Source organism: Stigmatopora nigra, chromosome 6 (genome assembly GCF_051989575.1).
Source record: "Stigmatopora nigra isolate UIUO_SnigA chromosome 6, RoL_Snig_1.1, whole genome shotgun sequence".
Lineage (NCBI taxonomy): Eukaryota > Metazoa > Chordata > Actinopteri > Syngnathiformes > Syngnathidae > Stigmatopora > Stigmatopora nigra.
This window is the reverse complement of record NC_135513.1, coordinates 13,067,832-13,085,450: the sequence shown is the minus strand read 5'-3', so window position 1 is coordinate 13,085,450 and position 17,619 is coordinate 13,067,832. Positions and strand designations below refer to the sequence as shown.

Here is a 17,619-nt window from a genome sequence, read left to right as displayed (position 1 = left end):
GACCAGTTTATTTTTGCCCTAAAAAGTTATCTTGATAGCATTAAAACATGAGAATCCCATGCTAGTTTTAGTGAATTGGATTCATTGTGTGGTCAATAGGAGGGACTGAGATCTTTTTGTGTCTACAATTCCATTTTATGGCGCCTAAAGGTCACTTTGGGTCAATTTTGGATGATGTTATATTGATTTTTGAGGGATTTTCTGAGATGTTTGTCTGTTCCTGTTGTATTTTGGGCAGTTCCAGGTTATTTCTTGTTTGTTTTGAGGCATTTTAAGGTTGATTTTGAGGCATGTTAGGGTTGACTTTGAAGCATTTTAAGATTGATTTTGAGGGACTTTCCGAGACGCTTGTTGTTTGTTTGTTTGTTTGTTTGTTTGTTTTTTGAGGATTTTTGGGCCTTTCCAGGTAACTTCTTGTTAGTTTTAAGGCATTTTAAGGTTCCTAATGAACTCATTGACTGCCATTAAAGGCACCATTTTGGGTAAGAATGAACAAATGAAAATTAGAGAAATTTGCGGTATAGCACACTTTACCTTTATGGCACAGGTGTCAAAAGGGCGGCCCGTGGGCCAAATCTGGCCCACCACATCATTTTGTGTGGTCCGAGAAATTAAATCATGAGTGCTGACTTTCTGTTTTCGGATCAAATTCAAATAAAAACTATAGATGTATATTAAATTTCCTGATTTTCCCCCTTTTAAATAAATCATTGTAATTTTTTAATCATTTTTTCAGTTTTTAGTTCAAAAATAATTTTGCAAAATGTAAAAATGCATAAAAATATTTCCTGTTTTCCACTTTAATATGGAACATAATAATTAAAAGAGATTTTCCTTTACTAAGATAAAAAAAGCTTAAATAAACATTGTTTCATATCTATAAAAAATGGAATAGTTAGGGCTTTTAATCCAGTTCTTTTAATCCATTTATAAAAAAAAAAATCTGAATATTATATCTAAAATGGTCCATTGGCCACACTTTTGAGACACCCCATTGTAGCAATTTGTCGGCTTGACTTGTGTGGGATCGATTCCCGCTGAGTCGGTCTGTGATTTGAACCACATGATTGACCGGCGACCAATCAGTGCTATTCACCCCAAAACCTGCTAGCACCCCATGACCCTTACCCGAATAATGATGTTGGAAATGAATACATGTGAGTTATATAGGCTGTTCTCATTTTTTTAATCCAAGTACTTTGATTTTTTTTATTTGGTTTTTCAATGCGGCAAAGACTTCCAACTTAATCATGAAAAATCGTTGCTGAGAATTTGGTCAAGAAAAGCAAAACACATGTGAAGTACACATGCCTGTCGGGAACAACAAAAAAGCAAATGAATAATCCAAAACAAAACAAAAAAATCCATAATTGATTCTGACAAGCAGGCCTCTTTATGTATCGAGAAAAATTGCATTTCTATCATCTGTAATATAGAAAAATACACATCCATCAGCGCACTTTCGAAAGAACGTGAAAAACTATGTGGTTGGGATGCAATAACAAGCTGTTTGACTAATGACTTTCTTGTTTTGACGATTTTTTTTTTGCATTTAATGAGTTTTACTTCAGTGAGGAAGTAACACTTTCAGGCCGCAATGTTCGTTTGGCTTAGGCCACACATTTTTATTTTCTTTTTATGGTTTGGACTCTTCTATTTGTTGATGTGAAAGAGCCAGACGCCGGCCGGCACGCCTGGCGCTGATGGCCTCGAGGCGAAAAGGATGAGTATCGTGTTTCGCGTCGTCTTAAAGCTACGGAAATGTTTTGTGTTTGTCCTCTTTTGTGTTACTGACCATTGATGTAAAATAGGCTAAAATAGTATGGATGTTAAATCAATGTCATTCTATTTTTACAATTATAAGAATCAAAACTAACAATCAAATACCCGGAGATACGAGCTTAATTCGTCCTATGTCGATTTACTCGTAACTCAAATGAACGTTTCCCATAGAAATTAAGTAAAAACTAATTAATTTGTTACAAAAACTCTGAAAAACACCCAAAATGGGATGTTGGATTAGAAAAACATTTTTATTTGTTTTAATTTGCCATCTATTCACAAAGTAACAAATAACTTGTGGTTTAATAGTACTAAAATGTGTTTAATAGTACTAAAATGTGTTTAATAGTACTAAAATGTGTTTAATAGTACTAAAATGTGTTTAATAGTACTAAAATATGTTTAAAAGTACTAAAATCAGCCTTTTTGCATGGCAGCGCGCTTGTAACATAACAAACAAATTTAAATGAACTTGGATTACGATGCAGACACTCAAAAATATGTTGAAACTAACTTTACACAAAAATTTATTGTAATTGAATTGGAAAAAGTTTTATTTCTTCTAATTCGCCATCTATATACAAAGTAAGAAATCACTAGTGGTTTAATAACACTAAAATGTGTTCAATAGTACTAAAATCTGACCTTTTAGCACGGCAGCGCGCTCATAACATAACATGAACTAATTTAAATGAATGGAATGAGCTAAACTAACGCTAACTTTTAAGCAGGCATCCACTGTAGTAAGCACTATCCTTGGAAGGGTTAAAGTTCAAATTTCAAGAAGAAGAACATCATTTTTCCATGTCAAAATGTTTGCTATCTGTACTCCATTTCGTCCGTAAACGTCCAAATTATTTATGTTGAACAGCGGCGTTGACTCGAGTGAACGAATCCGATTATGACGTGCCGGCATCGTAAACGTGTCGGGACGTACATTCGACACCGTTGCCGAATACACGGAACACGTTTTCGCAATATGTCCGATTCAAAATGGCTGTAAACAAGCCTGGGGGGATACTGGCAGAGATTAATGATGTCAACGGTGGTTATTTTTCTCACCCGACGCATCTGTGCGACTTTTAGGTTGCGTATAAACAGGAATACATGTAGAGAGTGTTCATAAGAAGCAGAAGTTGAGGAGTTTTTCCATCAAATGTTAGTTTTGATTGCCGGAAATGTGATTGTGTATTCCCGTTAGGTTCCACATTTGCGTCATTAATGTCATGTTGGATAAGAACAAATGACACAAAGGATATCAGACTCGAACACACCATTGTTCTAATCTGGCAATTGCGCATGTACTTTTTAATCATCTTTATTTTATTGTCTGATATTGTTGGAATGTGTTACAGATGTGTTTTGTGAGAATAAGCAGTGCAGAAAATGAATAGATGAATGTACATTTAAGTAATAGAACATGGCCTGTGATATTGGAAGTTTTTTTTAGTTAAAATGCTGGTTTGGATTTTGGGATATTACTTTTCGGTCCGGGGGGTCACATTGACTTTAAAAATTTGACAGATGGGCGGGGTCAGCACAAGATACGATACACATAAAAAAGTGCACCCGTTAACAGTACATATGAAACAAAAACAGAAAAAAAGGACTTAAGTATTAACATACTCATCACTCATCATTAAAGTATAAAGTACAAAGTAAAGTAAAAAGTGTAAAGTAAAAAGTATAAAGTACAAAGTAAAGTAAAAAGTATAAAGTACAAAGTAAAATATAAAGTACAAAGTAAAAAGTATAAAGTACAAAGTAAAGTAAAAAGTATAAAGTACAAAGTAAAGTAAAAAGTATAAAGTACAAAGTAAGGTAAAAAGTATAAAGTACAAAGTAAAGTACAAAGTATAAAGTAAAAGTAAAGTATAAAGTAAAAGTAAAGTAAAAAGTACAAAGTTAAGTAAAAAGGAATGTATTAAGAAATATCAAAATGTAATAAAAGAAATATAGAGGGGCTGTAAAACATGAAAAACAAATAAGGGTGGACAGAGCTACTGCCACTGGCTTCCGAGTGATGGCGCCATCTTGGGGAAAATAAAAAAAATGGACAACGTCGGCGGGCCGGATTAAAACGCCTAACGGGACCATATCTGGCCCGCGGGCCGTAGTTTGCCCAAGTAGTCGGCATACTTGTAAGTATAATTAGCCTTGTGATGCTATCACTAACAATTCCCTCATCATAACAATGGGAAGGATGATGCTAGTTAGACCATAAAACTTCTAAAACTAACCGCTTTGTTATCTAAGTTTATGAGCTGTTAGCTCACATTATAGTCCGAAAAAAAATCTACAAACAAACTCTTAAAAATCCAATCCAAAATCCAAAGGTACTCTAAAGATTCCCACAGCTTGTTTTATTATTATTGGGCACTTGAACAAACCGTCGGGGCCTCTCAGGTTAAATTAGTTTATTTATTTGTGGTCGGAAAGTACAAGCCAGATCAAAGTATCCAGTATTCCCAATCTGTGTTTCATTACTTTATTTATCCTCCTTCTTTTTGCAGGCCTACGTTTCCGAGTGTGTCACAATTCTCCATTTCTACGTCTGTTTTCCAACAAATCGTTGACTGATTGCTGCAAATTGGGGATCAAAAACGACTTCCAAGGCGGGAAGTCGCCATGACGCATCACTTCCTCATCACAATTCTTCCTTAATGGCTTCAACAAATGTGTCTAGGAGTGAATCACCAAAATAAAGGTAATTTCAAGTCTTCACTTTGCCGAGAAAGTGCGTTTTTTTCTGGGGGAATGTAAGTTGATTTAAAGGTTCCACCTGTTTTATTTTTTCATCTGCTCCGTCATCTGGTGACATCATAGCGTGAAAAATGGCGGACGTACACGGAAAAGATGTGGAGGCTGCGGGAGGTCAGCTGACTCAACGTTCAGGTATGTTTTTTTTGCAGTTTTTGTCTTGGTTTGTGAAATAAGCGTTGTTGTAGCCAGTGGAGCCGCTGTGGTCGCTTTGGGCCTCCACCACATACGTATGTACCACAAAAATGTGGTTGTCAAACACATCAATGTACGCATAAATAAGTAAACAATGTACAAGGCCATTGTGAAAGGAAAAGACAAGTTGGTTGTTGCGAAATACACAAAAATATATTTTTTTTACTGGTGAAGGACATGGTATGATGCTTGTAGTGCAAGGGTGTCCGGACCATTTTAGATATAATAGTTAGATTTTTTTTATATAAATGGATTAAAAGAACTGGATTAAAAGCCCTGAATATTCAGTTTTTTATAGATCTAAAACTATGTTTATTTTAGAATATTTTTAGATTTATCAAAATGATTTTTGAACTAAAAACACAGAAAAAATGGATTAAAAATGGCAGTTATTGATTTAAAAGGTGGAAAATAAGGAAATTTAATATACATCTATATTTATTATTTTGACTTGATCCTAAAACAAGCAAAGACACAGAAGACATTGTAGAACTTGATAATAAAAATAAAAAACAAAAAAGAAATAAATAAAATAAAAAAATATAAAATAAAATTTAAAAAAAAAACTATATATATATATATATATATATATATATATATATATATATATATATATATATATATATATATATATATATATATATATATATATATATATATATATATATATATATATATATATATATATATACAGACACAGAAGACATTGTAGAACTAGGTAAAAGAAATATTTGTTTCTATAAATACATATATATATATATATATTATATTGCTTAAACCACAACCTAATTTTACACAATACCAACATGATAAAGTACAATTTAATCCTAGTGAGGCTCATCCATGGAGTTAGTTTGCTAAAAAAAAATAGGATTAGTATTCGGAAAGTGTCTGGTAACCTGTAAACAAAGCACCAGGATATTAGAAAACAAAATACAGGCCCCCCCAAAAAAACTGCATTTCTGGAGTTGATTTTTTTTTTCCTTTAGGCAAAAGTTTTTCTTTTTTTGGCATGGAGCGTCCAATCTCTTCATGTTCCGAACGAACGTCCTTCAAATATTATATTGAGTTAAATCTCCCCAGTTGAATAAGTTACGAGCGGGCTGACAAATAAAAAAAGGATAAACAAAGATGAAGTGTTGGGAGAGTCGGGCCCACCGAGGCAGATGTATTACATGATGGGCACGTGACTAAAATAATGCGGCGATTAAACTCTTCCATGTGGGGTTTTATGTCGGTGACTTGCTTTCTTTGTATGGTGGCCTAGAAGGTCATCACATGTGCTTCTCATCAGGTAATAAGCAGCGCTCGTAAATCCTACTACGACAATCTAGTGTTCTCTTCTCAAGGGGCTCTTGTGAGGGGGCAATCAGTTAAGTAGGAGGATTATGCTCATGTAAAAATGACCCAATGTTTTAGATTACCGGAAATGGCACAGTATTAATGTCCTTAGTGCACAAAAAAAATGGAAAAATTTAGGGGTATTTTAGATAGTGATGAGTGATTTTTTTGGGTAGAATACTTGGGTTGTATTAGGTAAGAAAAAAAGTATAATTATTTTGAGAAAAAGTTGTAGTATTTGCGAGATATTTTGGGAGGGGGAAATATTTTGGCAGGATGAGGGCATTTTTTAAAGATTTTTAAGAATATTTATGTTTATATTTTTCATTGATATATTACAAATTGTGGGTTTTTATTTTCATTAAAAAAGTTTTTAAAGAAAACAATGGTATGCTATTTTTGGTTTAAAAATTTTAGTTAAAGGTTTTAATATAACAAAAATAATAATAATTGAGATATTTTTCTTTTACCAATATTACAAAAATGTTTCAAAATCGACATTCTTTTTCTAGATAAAAAGTTTTAATATAGCAATGCTAGTAATTTTCTTGATGCACTAAAAAAAGACAAAAAAATGATCAAAATTTATGTAAAAAAAATAAAAACGTTAATTTCTAATACTGAATACTGCTATTTTTATATTACAATCAACTAATAGCTATTTTCTTTCCCTGAAATTACATTTACAATCCAATCTCAATAAAATATCACCAAAAAAATCCAATTGCAAAATGATAATGCCATCTTAACAATACACAAATACAATTGTAATCATCCCATCCCAGTGTTTATTAGATAGGGATTATGTTTTTTACATTCAGGTCTTCATTAAACTTGGACATTTGGTCCTCCAATGATGGCCCCGCCCAGTTGGTGCATAACCCTACCACACGTTCCCAACGTATGGCAGAGTTTGCATCTGGGATCCAGCTGCCGCGTTCTTGACGCACTGGCGTACACGCGCACAAAATTCAAAGTAATTGTGCACGGGTGGGTCAGTCGAGGGTCTCATTTAACACACAGCTGATGGAGTGACAGTGGGGAGGAATATGCGACTTCAAGGTCACGCCGACCTCATATTTAATATACCCGGTGTCAGTTACTTTAAGCAGAATGTTCCCATGGGATCAAAAAAATAGTCAAAAGGCATGTTTTACTCTTTGTTAAAAATACTTTATTGGACAAGCAAAAGATTAGAATGGGGATTCCGTGCTGGTGAGCATGAAGGAGCTGATTACACGTGTCGTAGATGAAATGCCACATGGAACAAATTAGCTAGCTTAGTTGCCATGTAACAAAATACTACTATAGAGACTTGAACATGCAAAATGAGGCTAAGACTTGTTCTTGCTATGAGAATAAATACACTTAAAGAAAATAAGATAAAGAGTGATGAAAGTGGGTTGAATTAGAAGGTATTTAACCAGTGCTTTATAAGCCTGGTGGGACACTAGGCTTTACTAAACTACTGTAAAATAAAATATATGTGAACTTGTTCACGATTGTTTTCATAACCGTAAAGACTAAATGTTTACCTATTATTAGTAGATATGTCAATTTTCTTTAATAGATATTGTCAAATTAATATATTTTTTTGGCATATTTTGTCTGTTACCAGGAAGATTTCTATGGAGAAACCCTAGGATAGTATGTGCGTTTTCATTGGTCGGACAGACTGTCTCACAATCTCTCATTAGCCAATTCTCCATTTTTAGTTTTTTTAGTCAATATGACTACAAGGCAACTTTCAAACTCCCTCATTTCACCCAAAAAAATATATAATTGTAACTCCTTCACACCGCCATTGATGACAATGGACAAATGATCACTGCCAAGCCTTCTACTCAAAATGCATTAGACGCCAATGGCAGCCCAGAGTTAACAACAAAAAAACCTCCTATATAGAAATCATGAAAACTACAGATTCAATCAAAAACTGCTCGAAATATAACAGATAATATTTATTGTCCATGCCATTTTCATGATGACCAAGTAATTCCATGAGGACACTAAAGACACTTTGTAGCAATTTTTGACCCACTTACAACCCCAAAGTATGAACGCTACCTTCCCCATCTAATGTGCACCAGTTAGGAAAATAAAACTACATACATACAACATAAAAAAACTAAAAATAAAGTTAAAAAAAAAAAAAACAGTAATGATGCAATGGTCCCAACATCAGGCAATCGAAAGATAGCCACGTTCCATGTTTTGTTAGCACAACACCTTGTCTGCCTTCTCCAGAGATTTGTAGTATTCTTTGAGTACAGCCCAAGCTTTTGGCGCCATGAAACCGTCTGGGGGGTTGTCGCCTTGGCGGGCCATGGTGCGCATGCGTGTGCCAGAGATGAAGTCGTAGTCTTGATGACTGCAGAGAGGATTCAAATGATCACTTTTTGGTAAAGATTGGTCACATATAATAAACTAGAAAATAGATTTTTACATGTGTGTGTGTGTGTGAGTGGAAATATGTGCCATGTTGCATTTGTAGTTTTTAATCGCTTAAGAAGGGGAATCCCAAAGAAAATAACGGAGAAGGAAATGCATTTATTTTTTGGAGGATTTTGTAACTTGGGTTTTTTTTTGTATGGCGTCACTGATTAGCAAATTTCGTAACCTGAAACTGAAAGTTTTTTGTAGATCTAAGACAATGTTTATTTTAGCTTTTTAAAATATATTTTTAGATATAATATTTAGATTTAAAAAAAATGGATTAAAAGACCTGAATATTCAGTTTTTATAGATCTAAAACAATGTTTATTTCAGCTTTTTTTTAATATGTATTTTTAGATTTTACAAAACTATTTTTTAACCAAAAACTGAAGAAAATGATTAAAAAATTACAATTATTCATTTAAAAGGGTTAAAATCTGTCAATTTAATCTACATCTATACTCTTCATTTTAATTTAATCCTTTTACAGAAAGTCGGCACTCATCATTTACTTTCCCGGGCCACACAAAATGATGCAGCGGGCCAGATTTGGCCCCCGGGCCGCCACTTTGACAAGAGCCCCCTTAGAGGCAATCATAAGTAGAGGTATGACTGTACTCACTTTTTAGCTTCATAGAAGTCCATGGCTTTTTTGACTTTGTTGTAAGCGGCAACTTTGAAGGGAACAATCTCCAAGGTGATGAGGCCCGGAGCCATGGTCAGCACTTTGGCTCCGTGGGTGGGTTCGTACAGGTCTTTCCCCGTGTCGGGGTGAGGCATTCCGGCAGGGTCGCGGCCCACGATGTAAAAGTTGGCACCGGCCACCATTCGGGCCCGGCAGTGCCACTGCACCTATTGGTGAAGAAAGGGTGCGTTTTATTAATGCTGACACTAATATAGGCAATGAATGGATGATTTTTTTCACATGTTAATGTAGAAATCAGGGTATTTATTGATATAATACGCTGGGATTTCATTGTGATGACAAAAATTGAAAAATAACTCCAATTATGTCCAAAAAATGTTTAAAAAACAATTGAAAAGAACATATTTTGGTGCACTTGTGTTTAATTTAAAACTTACATTAAAAATGAATACATTTTTCATCTAAAATTGTTGTTTAGATTAAAAAAATATATAGTTTTTTTTCTAAGTTAAACATAAAAAGACTAATTACTGTTTTGGTTTGTGTCTTTTTCATTCAAATAGTTTTCAGTGATTAAAATAAACAGTCAGATTCATTTAATAGTTCAAAGTTACTAAGCAACTAGCAAATTAGCTTCAACATAACCACTTTGCACATTCCAGACGAATGAGTTAGCTATTTTAGATGACTCACGGCACCCTTACATGACCCAGACTTCAAATTTCCACAAACACTCACCTCAGTGGGCCCGGCATACATCATAGGCGAAGGAAAGATAGCCACAATAGTAGAGTCCGGGTCCAGGACCCCCTCTTCCAGCACGGCGGCATGCTGTCTCATTCGCCACGGCAACGGTACGTCGTCATCTTTGGTCCAGCCGCCCAGTGGGTGCAGTAGAAGCACGGGTCGGCGGTACCCCCGCTCTGTCAGACGCTTGTGGGTGTCCTGCATTAGGAGGGCGTGGCCATTGTGAACTGGGTTGCGTAGCTGGAAGGCGAATACGGCGTCTGTGTGGGGGAGAAAACAAGAAATATACAATTGCGCACTACTCTCGTCTTCTCTGCGCAGCAGCAATCATATGGCGCGCAGTAAATAAAATCCAAACTTTAATTTTTTTAATTTTTTATACCCTTTTCCCCATAATGGCCATTTTTTCTCGGACTATAATGTGAGCTAACAGCTCATAAACTTAGATAAGTTTGTTATGATGAGGGAATTGTTAGCGATAGCATCACAAGGCTATTTGTACTTACAGGTATGCCGACTACTTGTTGTAGAGATAGGCAAACTACGGCCCGCGGGCCACATATGGTCCAGTTAGGAGTTTTAATCCGGCCCGCTCACGTTGTCCAAAGAATTTTTTATGTATTTATTTATTTTTTCCCCAAGATGGCGCCGTTTACGTGGTAGCCAGTGGCCGTAGCTTTGTCCACTCTTATGTTTTTAGTGTTTTACAGCATGTTTTACATGAAAAATTAGAGGGAACATTGCATCTGACACTTAAACACAACACATACCTGCATTCATTTCTTTAAACTTCTGCTTCAGCTCAGTAGGAGTCAGTCGGTACTGGTCCAAGTCGTCCTTCCAATAGATTTTATCGAGGACTTGAAGGTCGCCACCGACCAACCAGTCGCCGCTTTCCATCACCATCTGAAATGCTAGTGGTTAACAAAGTGGACACCGGAGACAAATATAGTCCAGACGCGAGACGACGGTTGGCCGTAAAAAAAATAAAATAAAAATGCTTAGAAGAGCTAGGGTGGCGCCAGACAGAATTGTAATAAAGTCCAGACTTATCAGGTCACAAACAGCGGGGACACCCACATATAATGGATCCAAAGTAGAGGCTTGAACAAAACGTTATTTTCTACGTTTGAGCTTTGCTGGAAAAGGTCAGCAGGCAAAAAAAATGGCAGTCTTTAGTCAATAGCCTCTATAGCTCGGTGTTAGTTTTTAACGGTAAAAAGATTACATGGTCTAATCTGTATGGTCTAATCTGGTTATGAGATTAATCATGTAAATGCTTGAATGGGATGTTATGCCATGTTTTGGAGGTCTTTTCTGATAAAATATCATTGATTAACATGTTACATTTTTGTCGCAGATATCGAAGGATCTGTTCACGGTAGAGAAAAGATGGAGGTCACCATGGAGAACGTTTCTGGGAAAGAGCCAATGGGTAAGCAGCAAAGACGGGTTGCAAAAAGTAGGAATTAAAAATAAATAGCTTTGAGCCAGAAACTTATAATATAGTGAAAGATTGTATTTAAGTATCACACATTTGGGCGATTATTTTCATCATCGATTAGTTTTTGCAATTTTCTGCTTATTGGGTCCTTTATAAAGTGTTAAAAAATATTACAACTGATTTTAACCCAAATGAATTTGTGCATTGGATATTATTTTAAAAAAAATATTGACGATATTAAGTAACAGTATCAGTTTTACAAAATGAAATTAGTTTAAAAAAAATAGGGTATTATTTACCATTTTCCCCTTTTGATTTAAAATACTCTTTAAAAAAAATAATATACAATACAGTTTTTGTCTTGAATACAAAGTATTACTTTAACTATAGACCCATCTATACAAAAATCAAGCCCATAAAAACCCAGCATCCACATATGTGGCCATCTGTGACCCGGTTGACCCCAAATGTGACGTCCACATATGTGAATTCCACCGGGCACCGAATTTATGACAGCGCCCGGCGCGAACATTTCCATTTAATGGCGCACCTGCCTGTCCTAGCGCACACATTTGAAACAACATCCAACCCCGAGAGCCACCCCGTAGCGTCTATCGAGAAGTCTTAAGGCCACGCCTACACAAATATTGAACTGACCTTGATGTAGGGATGGTTCTTGCAGTTGGTCCCCCATTGGCGGGCGCAACGCTCCTCCTTGCGATGCTCGTAGAACTCGGGATTGCGAAGGATGGCCACTCGTTTGCCTTCGTAAACCAGCGCCATGGCGCTAACGCCATCCAGGCGTTCTTTGTCTTCCGAAGACAACGGCAAGACCACGGGCACCGAAAGGTTGATTACACCACCTTAAGTCCCAAAAAAAAAATCATTAACATATGTTCCACCACACTTTATCAATCTTGGTCAATTGCTTCCCTTATTAATGATTGCAATTCCTCTTATTAAGCGATAAAAAATATTTACAAATGCAACAAATTTACTCACATAGGGCGCACTTAAGTCTAAAATTTTCTACAAAGTGGACAGACGGTGCGCCTAATCATTTGGTGCGCCTTGTGTATGCACTAAATTCAAGATTTTGTAGATTTCGCAATATGACGCTGACTGCTTGAATTTCTGGGTACATTGCTTGCTGACACGCTATATTTTTATACTGAAAAGGGTGGAAATTACTAATTTGCATGCACATATCATGCTGACATTTTTGTCTGTTACTTGTGATGGCGTACTCAATTCAAAATGATCAAAAAACGTATAAAATATGGAGAAAACTTGAATTTTTTGACGTTGTTTGGGCTAATTCTTGATTTTTGTGACGCGTACTGGATTCAAAATGATCAAAAACGTATAAAAAAATGGAGAAAATAATTTTTTGACCTTGTTTGGGCTAATTCTTGATTTTTTTGGATGTTTTGGAGTAATTGATAAGTAAGTATTCTTTAGATTTTGTAGTCTTCAATGAAAGCAGATGATTATGAATTATTCAACAGCAAATGTTTGCAAACATCTGTTTTTGCTTTAGAGTACAATGATACTGTTATATAGTATTCACATTCCAATTCCCAGGGCCTCATAACAATGCATGTTTACTATAAAGTACTATAATAGTAAAAAAAAAGTGATTTATGATGACTTGTCAACCATCCAAAATAATTGTGGCAAATGAACTAGTTTTTATTTTAATTATTAAAAAAAACAGGCTTCAATTATCCTACAAATACTTTTTAGGTACTGCAAAATGGAAGTTTATAAACAGGATAGGATGAAGTATCCAAATTTAATGTGACAAAGTGTCGCGTTAATGTTGGATAAGCTTTTTAAAAATGTCAAAGTCATTATTTTTAGAACATCCTTAAGCGTAGTCCTGACCAGCTGCTTTGCATTTAAACTCGCACAAGCCAGCAAAAAAGTACTTTTTTGTTTACCTTTGCAAGCCATTCAGTGAATGGCGGCATTTTTTTGGCATGTCAAACGACGTCTTGTCAATCATTGATTAAAAAAAAAAACCCAAAAAATGACATACTTCAGATATCCCTGCTTTTTTACGCCTTCCATACTTGGACATCTTTGCGTTTTAAGTGCGAGCCAAAATGTGAAAATAATACATGGCCTATGCTAATTTGCCTTTTTTTTTTAAAGTCGTTTTATGCATTTGGCAGAACAACACAAGCCTGGGGAATTGGAAAACTCTCAAGAATGAAATATTGGAATGTCTGTGAAGTACAAGTCGTTGTAATTGAAGTCCAAACAAAATGAGATTTTACGACCGGAAAACAGCACCTTTGTTAAGATGTGGATTCGTAATAAATTGCAACTTATTTACACTTTTATTGCTTTCTAAATTTGGCATACCATCTGTTGGCATTTTTTGGTGCACTTACAAGACCACCTCTAAACTTTTTGCCATAAAACAACAGCATACATTGTGAGTAGCATATCCTTACTAAAGTATAATCTTACCGTCTAACAGGCAGTCAAAATGGAGACATTGAAGATACTCTCGCTCCCTCATGAAGCCGTTAAGGGGCGTGGCCCAACCTTCCGCCAAAACTTGGACCCACTGCATGTCAACCTGAGGTACACACACACACATACAACTGTTAGTCAGCATTATATATATTTAGTTTTTCATTCCAAGCCATAAAGAGGACACTTTTTTCACCAATATGGTGTCCAAAAAGTCCAGTCAAGTGCTTTTTGATTTTTTGCAAAAATCTCATTGGTTAAAGTGTCTTTACTGGATCAATTGAACAAAAACCTGTAGCCAAAGCAGCCCTTGGGGACCAATTTGTCCACCAATGATGTAGCGTTTAGAACATATATGGGCAAACTATGGCCTGCGGGCCACATCTGGCCCTCTAGAAGTTTTAATCCGGCCCGCTGATGTTGTCCAAATATATTTTTTTAACCCCAAGATGGCGCCGTCAAGCGGAAGCCAGTGGCAGTAGCTCTGTCCACTCATTTGTTTTTTCGTGTTTTACAGTCCTATCTTTTTTTTAAATGACATTTTAATATTTCTTAATACATTTTTACTTGACTTAGTACTTTATACTTTTTACTTGAATGATGAGTGATGATTATGTTAATACTTTAGTCCTTTTTTTCTGTTTATGTTTCATATGTACTGTTAACAGATGCACTTTTTTACGTGTATCGTATCTTTTGCTGACCCCGCCCATCTGTCACATTTTTAAAGTCAATATGGCCCCCGGGTTGAAAAGTTTGCCCACCCTTGGTTTAGAAAAGGATGCGTTACATTACAATAATGGCTTGCTAGCCATTTTTATTCCATGATGCCATTCAGCAGGAAATTTTGAGGCATAACAAGAACCAACTTTTCCAATCTGAAGTGCAGGTAGCGTCTCTGCGTCATTTTTGGCGAGGTCCAGTTTGTTCTCTTGAACGTACAACTCCTTCACTTCGTAGGACGCGTCCACTGGAACAATGTCCTGCATCGGAGGGGATAGTTAAGCGAGAAATTAATGACTGGGAGTTGAAGTTATTAACTCCTCATGCGGATATTCACCCTCTCCTGAAGCAGGTCGACCAGCTGCTGGATGCACTCGTTGACGTTGCAGGAATCGGTTTTCAAAACCAACTCGGGCGCTTCCGGCTTCTCATATTCGGCGTCGATTCCGGTGAAGCCTGCAGGAGTAATGGGTTTAATTTAATTAAATAGGTTTAATTTCCAGATGCTAAAAATTAGGATAACAGTACAAAGTGTATCGTTACGTGGCTCAAGAAATCAATCTAAGATACAACCTCTAAATTAAATGGGAAAATGTACTCGTAACAATCCATTAAAAACTTTGCCTTTCTCACAAACTGAGGGAATACTAATAATGTGGGAGATGTGTCAAAGTGGCGGCCCGGGGGCCAAATCCGGCCCACCGCATGATTTTGTGTGGCCCGGGAAAGTAAATCATGAGTGCTGACTTTCTGTTTTAGGATCAAATTAAAATAGAGTATAGATGTATATTAAATTTCCTGATTTTCCCCCTTTTAAAACAATAATTGTATTTTTTAATCATTTATTCTGTGTTTAATTCAAAAATCATTTTGTAAAATTTAAAAATATATTTAAAAAAGCTAAAATAAACATTGTTTTAGATCTATAAAAAAACTGAATATTCAGGTCTTTTAATCCAATTATTTTAATCCATTTATTTCAGAAAAATCTAAATATGATATCTGGTTATGGACCATATTAACCGCAAAAATCAAGGGAATACTGTATCGCGATATTACTATATTTCCCCACTTCTACTATTAAGTCAATTTATATATTTTTTTTAAAAAGCACCTACCTCTTATTTCACCCGCTCTGGCTCTCTTGTAAAGCCCTTTAACATCTCTCTGCTCACAAACATCCAGTGGGGCGTCCACAAACACCTCAAAGAAAGGCAATCCTGCCGCTTCATGAATCTTCCTGGCGTTGACACGATCCTGCCAAACACTCAATATTAGAAAGGATCTAGCCAATTAGGCCCATGCCACTTACCCTGCCATAGGGAGAGATGAAGCTAGCCAGGCAAACCAGGCCCGCATCAGCAAAGAGTCGTGCCACCTCGGCAATGCGGCGGATGTTCTCCTCGCGGTCTTCCGGGCTGAAGCCCAAGTTCTTGTTGAGGCCTTGGCGGATGTTGTCGCCATCCAGCGTGTAGCAAGGGATGCCATGGCATACCAGGTACTCCTCCAGGGCCATGCTGACGGTGGTCTTTCCGGCACCAGACAAACCTCCCCCACAAAAACAATAGCTAAATTAGGGATGGGCAACCAAACCATTGATTTTGTCAACTCAGCCAAGCACTGTCGTTTTTAGTACATACTTTCCGGTGTATATATAGAGCCAAATAGTTATTGTAACTCTAATCTAACTCTACACTTTTATGGGTAATGGTTAGGACCAGCCACTAGAGGTCTCAGAGTCAAAAGTTAAAATTAAAAAAAAAACATATATAAATATATATTTTAAAGCATATAGTAAGTAATACCTCGTTTATCACGGTTAAAAGTCTCCAAAACCCACTGCAATGTGAATAACCGCGATGTAGTTTTTTATAGCATCTAATTAAAATTATTTGGACTTTTAAAATTATTATTTAACTCTTGAAGAGAGATGCTGTCCTCTAGCGGCCAGTGAAATCATCTCCAATTGTGACAAAGCCTTTAAAAAAAGTTTATAAAAATAATTATACTAATGTAAAGTAGCTGAACTTATATAATGTCTACTATGGGAGGGATACAAAAAATGAGCTCATCAATGCAAACACAATCGATCTTTATTCTAGTCGTACCCAAATATTAACTATAATATTTTCCAAAATATGATTTTACCAGTGAGCCATACTGTGCATCCCCTGAAGCCGCCTCTGGTGCCCACCACCTGCCCACGTTTGTTCCTGCTGACGTGGTGAGCTTGATAGGTAACATTTGTAGCACGTTGGGTCCCCTGTATGGATTCAGACAATTGATATATTCTTCAATTCATCACTCATTCCTTATAAACCCTTTTATGAATTGTCAATTATTGCTTTTGACTGGCTGTTAGCCCCTCCCACTTTAAGTTAATTGAACTCTATGGTCGTTAGTGGCAGCCAATCAGTAAATTGAGTCAAATGGAGTGCGAGATTTGGTTGTAATCAGCAAATCAGAGGTTTATTCAGTGGGAGTTAGTTTGTAGGCCATGACTGGATTTGGAGATTTGTTTTTGGGGGGGCACTGTTGGAATCTGGAATATTTGATTGAAGAGAAGCAGACAAAAAAATGCAATATACATTCATCAGATTTTTTTTTTCCATTAGGAATAAATGAGATTACCTATCAATATTTCGTTGCAAATGGGCTACTCCTAAAAAAAACTACCCGAAATTTCAATTTAAACGAATTAGGCAAACACTATAATCCAGAATTGGAGGCGTGGAATAGTGATCTGGGCAAATCGGATTGAGAATTGATAAAGGTGCACAAACATGAAGAAAACACTCACCCAGTTTTGCGCTGCATTGCTCAGCTTCTGCTTTTTGTTCAACTTTCCATACGTCTCCATTTCTTCGTTTGGCTGTTCTTCACAGTTTTAGTTGCACAACTTATTTTTGGAATTCCACCGCCTTTAAAGATGACGATTCGTTATTCTGTTTATGCATCAGATCAACTGATTACGGCGGAGGAATTCCAATTTTAGATGGCGAGCATCGGGGATTGGGAGGAAAATAAATGTACCATTGACAGGCGGACTATAAATATCACG

General features: G+C 36.2%; 1 protein-coding gene and 1 long non-coding RNA gene across 2 annotated transcripts in view; one reads left to right on the top strand and one right to left on the bottom strand.

Moving 5' to 3' along the window:
- LOC144198449 (uncharacterized) overlaps nucleotides 1-9,124 on the top strand; it is a 21,639-nt gene extending 12,515 nt beyond the window's left edge. The window contains exons 3-5 of the long non-coding RNA XR_013326713.1: nucleotides 4,296-4,489; nucleotides 4,609-4,677; nucleotides 9,005-9,124. This is a non-coding gene — a long non-coding RNA (uncharacterized LOC144198449). The remainder of the gene's footprint in view (nucleotides 1-4,295; nucleotides 4,490-4,608; nucleotides 4,678-9,004) is intronic.
- Nucleotides 8,021-17,619, bottom strand: papss1 (3'-phosphoadenosine 5'-phosphosulfate synthase 1). Its single transcript, XM_077719473.1, has 12 exons — nucleotides 17,359-17,619; nucleotides 16,707-16,821; nucleotides 15,871-16,106; nucleotides 15,677-15,815; nucleotides 14,896-15,014; nucleotides 14,705-14,818; nucleotides 13,830-13,941; nucleotides 12,009-12,214; nucleotides 10,678-10,813; nucleotides 9,899-10,167; nucleotides 9,137-9,366; nucleotides 8,021-8,449 (listed from the first exon to the last, which is right to left on the bottom strand). Exons 1-12 carry the CDS (start codon nucleotides 17,416-17,418, stop codon nucleotides 8,296-8,298), a joined length of 1,890 nt encoding a protein of 629 aa, XP_077575599.1. The 5' UTR covers nucleotides 17,419-17,619; the 3' UTR covers nucleotides 8,021-8,295.

Excerpts from the sequence above, each read along its gene's own strand:
- papss1 (XM_077719473.1), bottom strand. The coding sequence starts at position 17,418 with ATGGAGACGTATGGAAAGTTGAACAAAAAGCAGAAGCTGAGCAATGCA. Across the intron at positions 16,822-17,358 it reads GCAATGCAGCGCAAAACTGG|GGGACCCAACGTGCTACAAA; the intron begins GTGAGTGTTTTC and ends GAATCCATACAG. Across the intron at positions 10,168-10,677 it reads GTTTAAAGAAATGAATGCAG|ACGCCGTATTCGCCTTCCAG; the intron begins GTATGTGTTGTG and ends TCCCCCACACAG.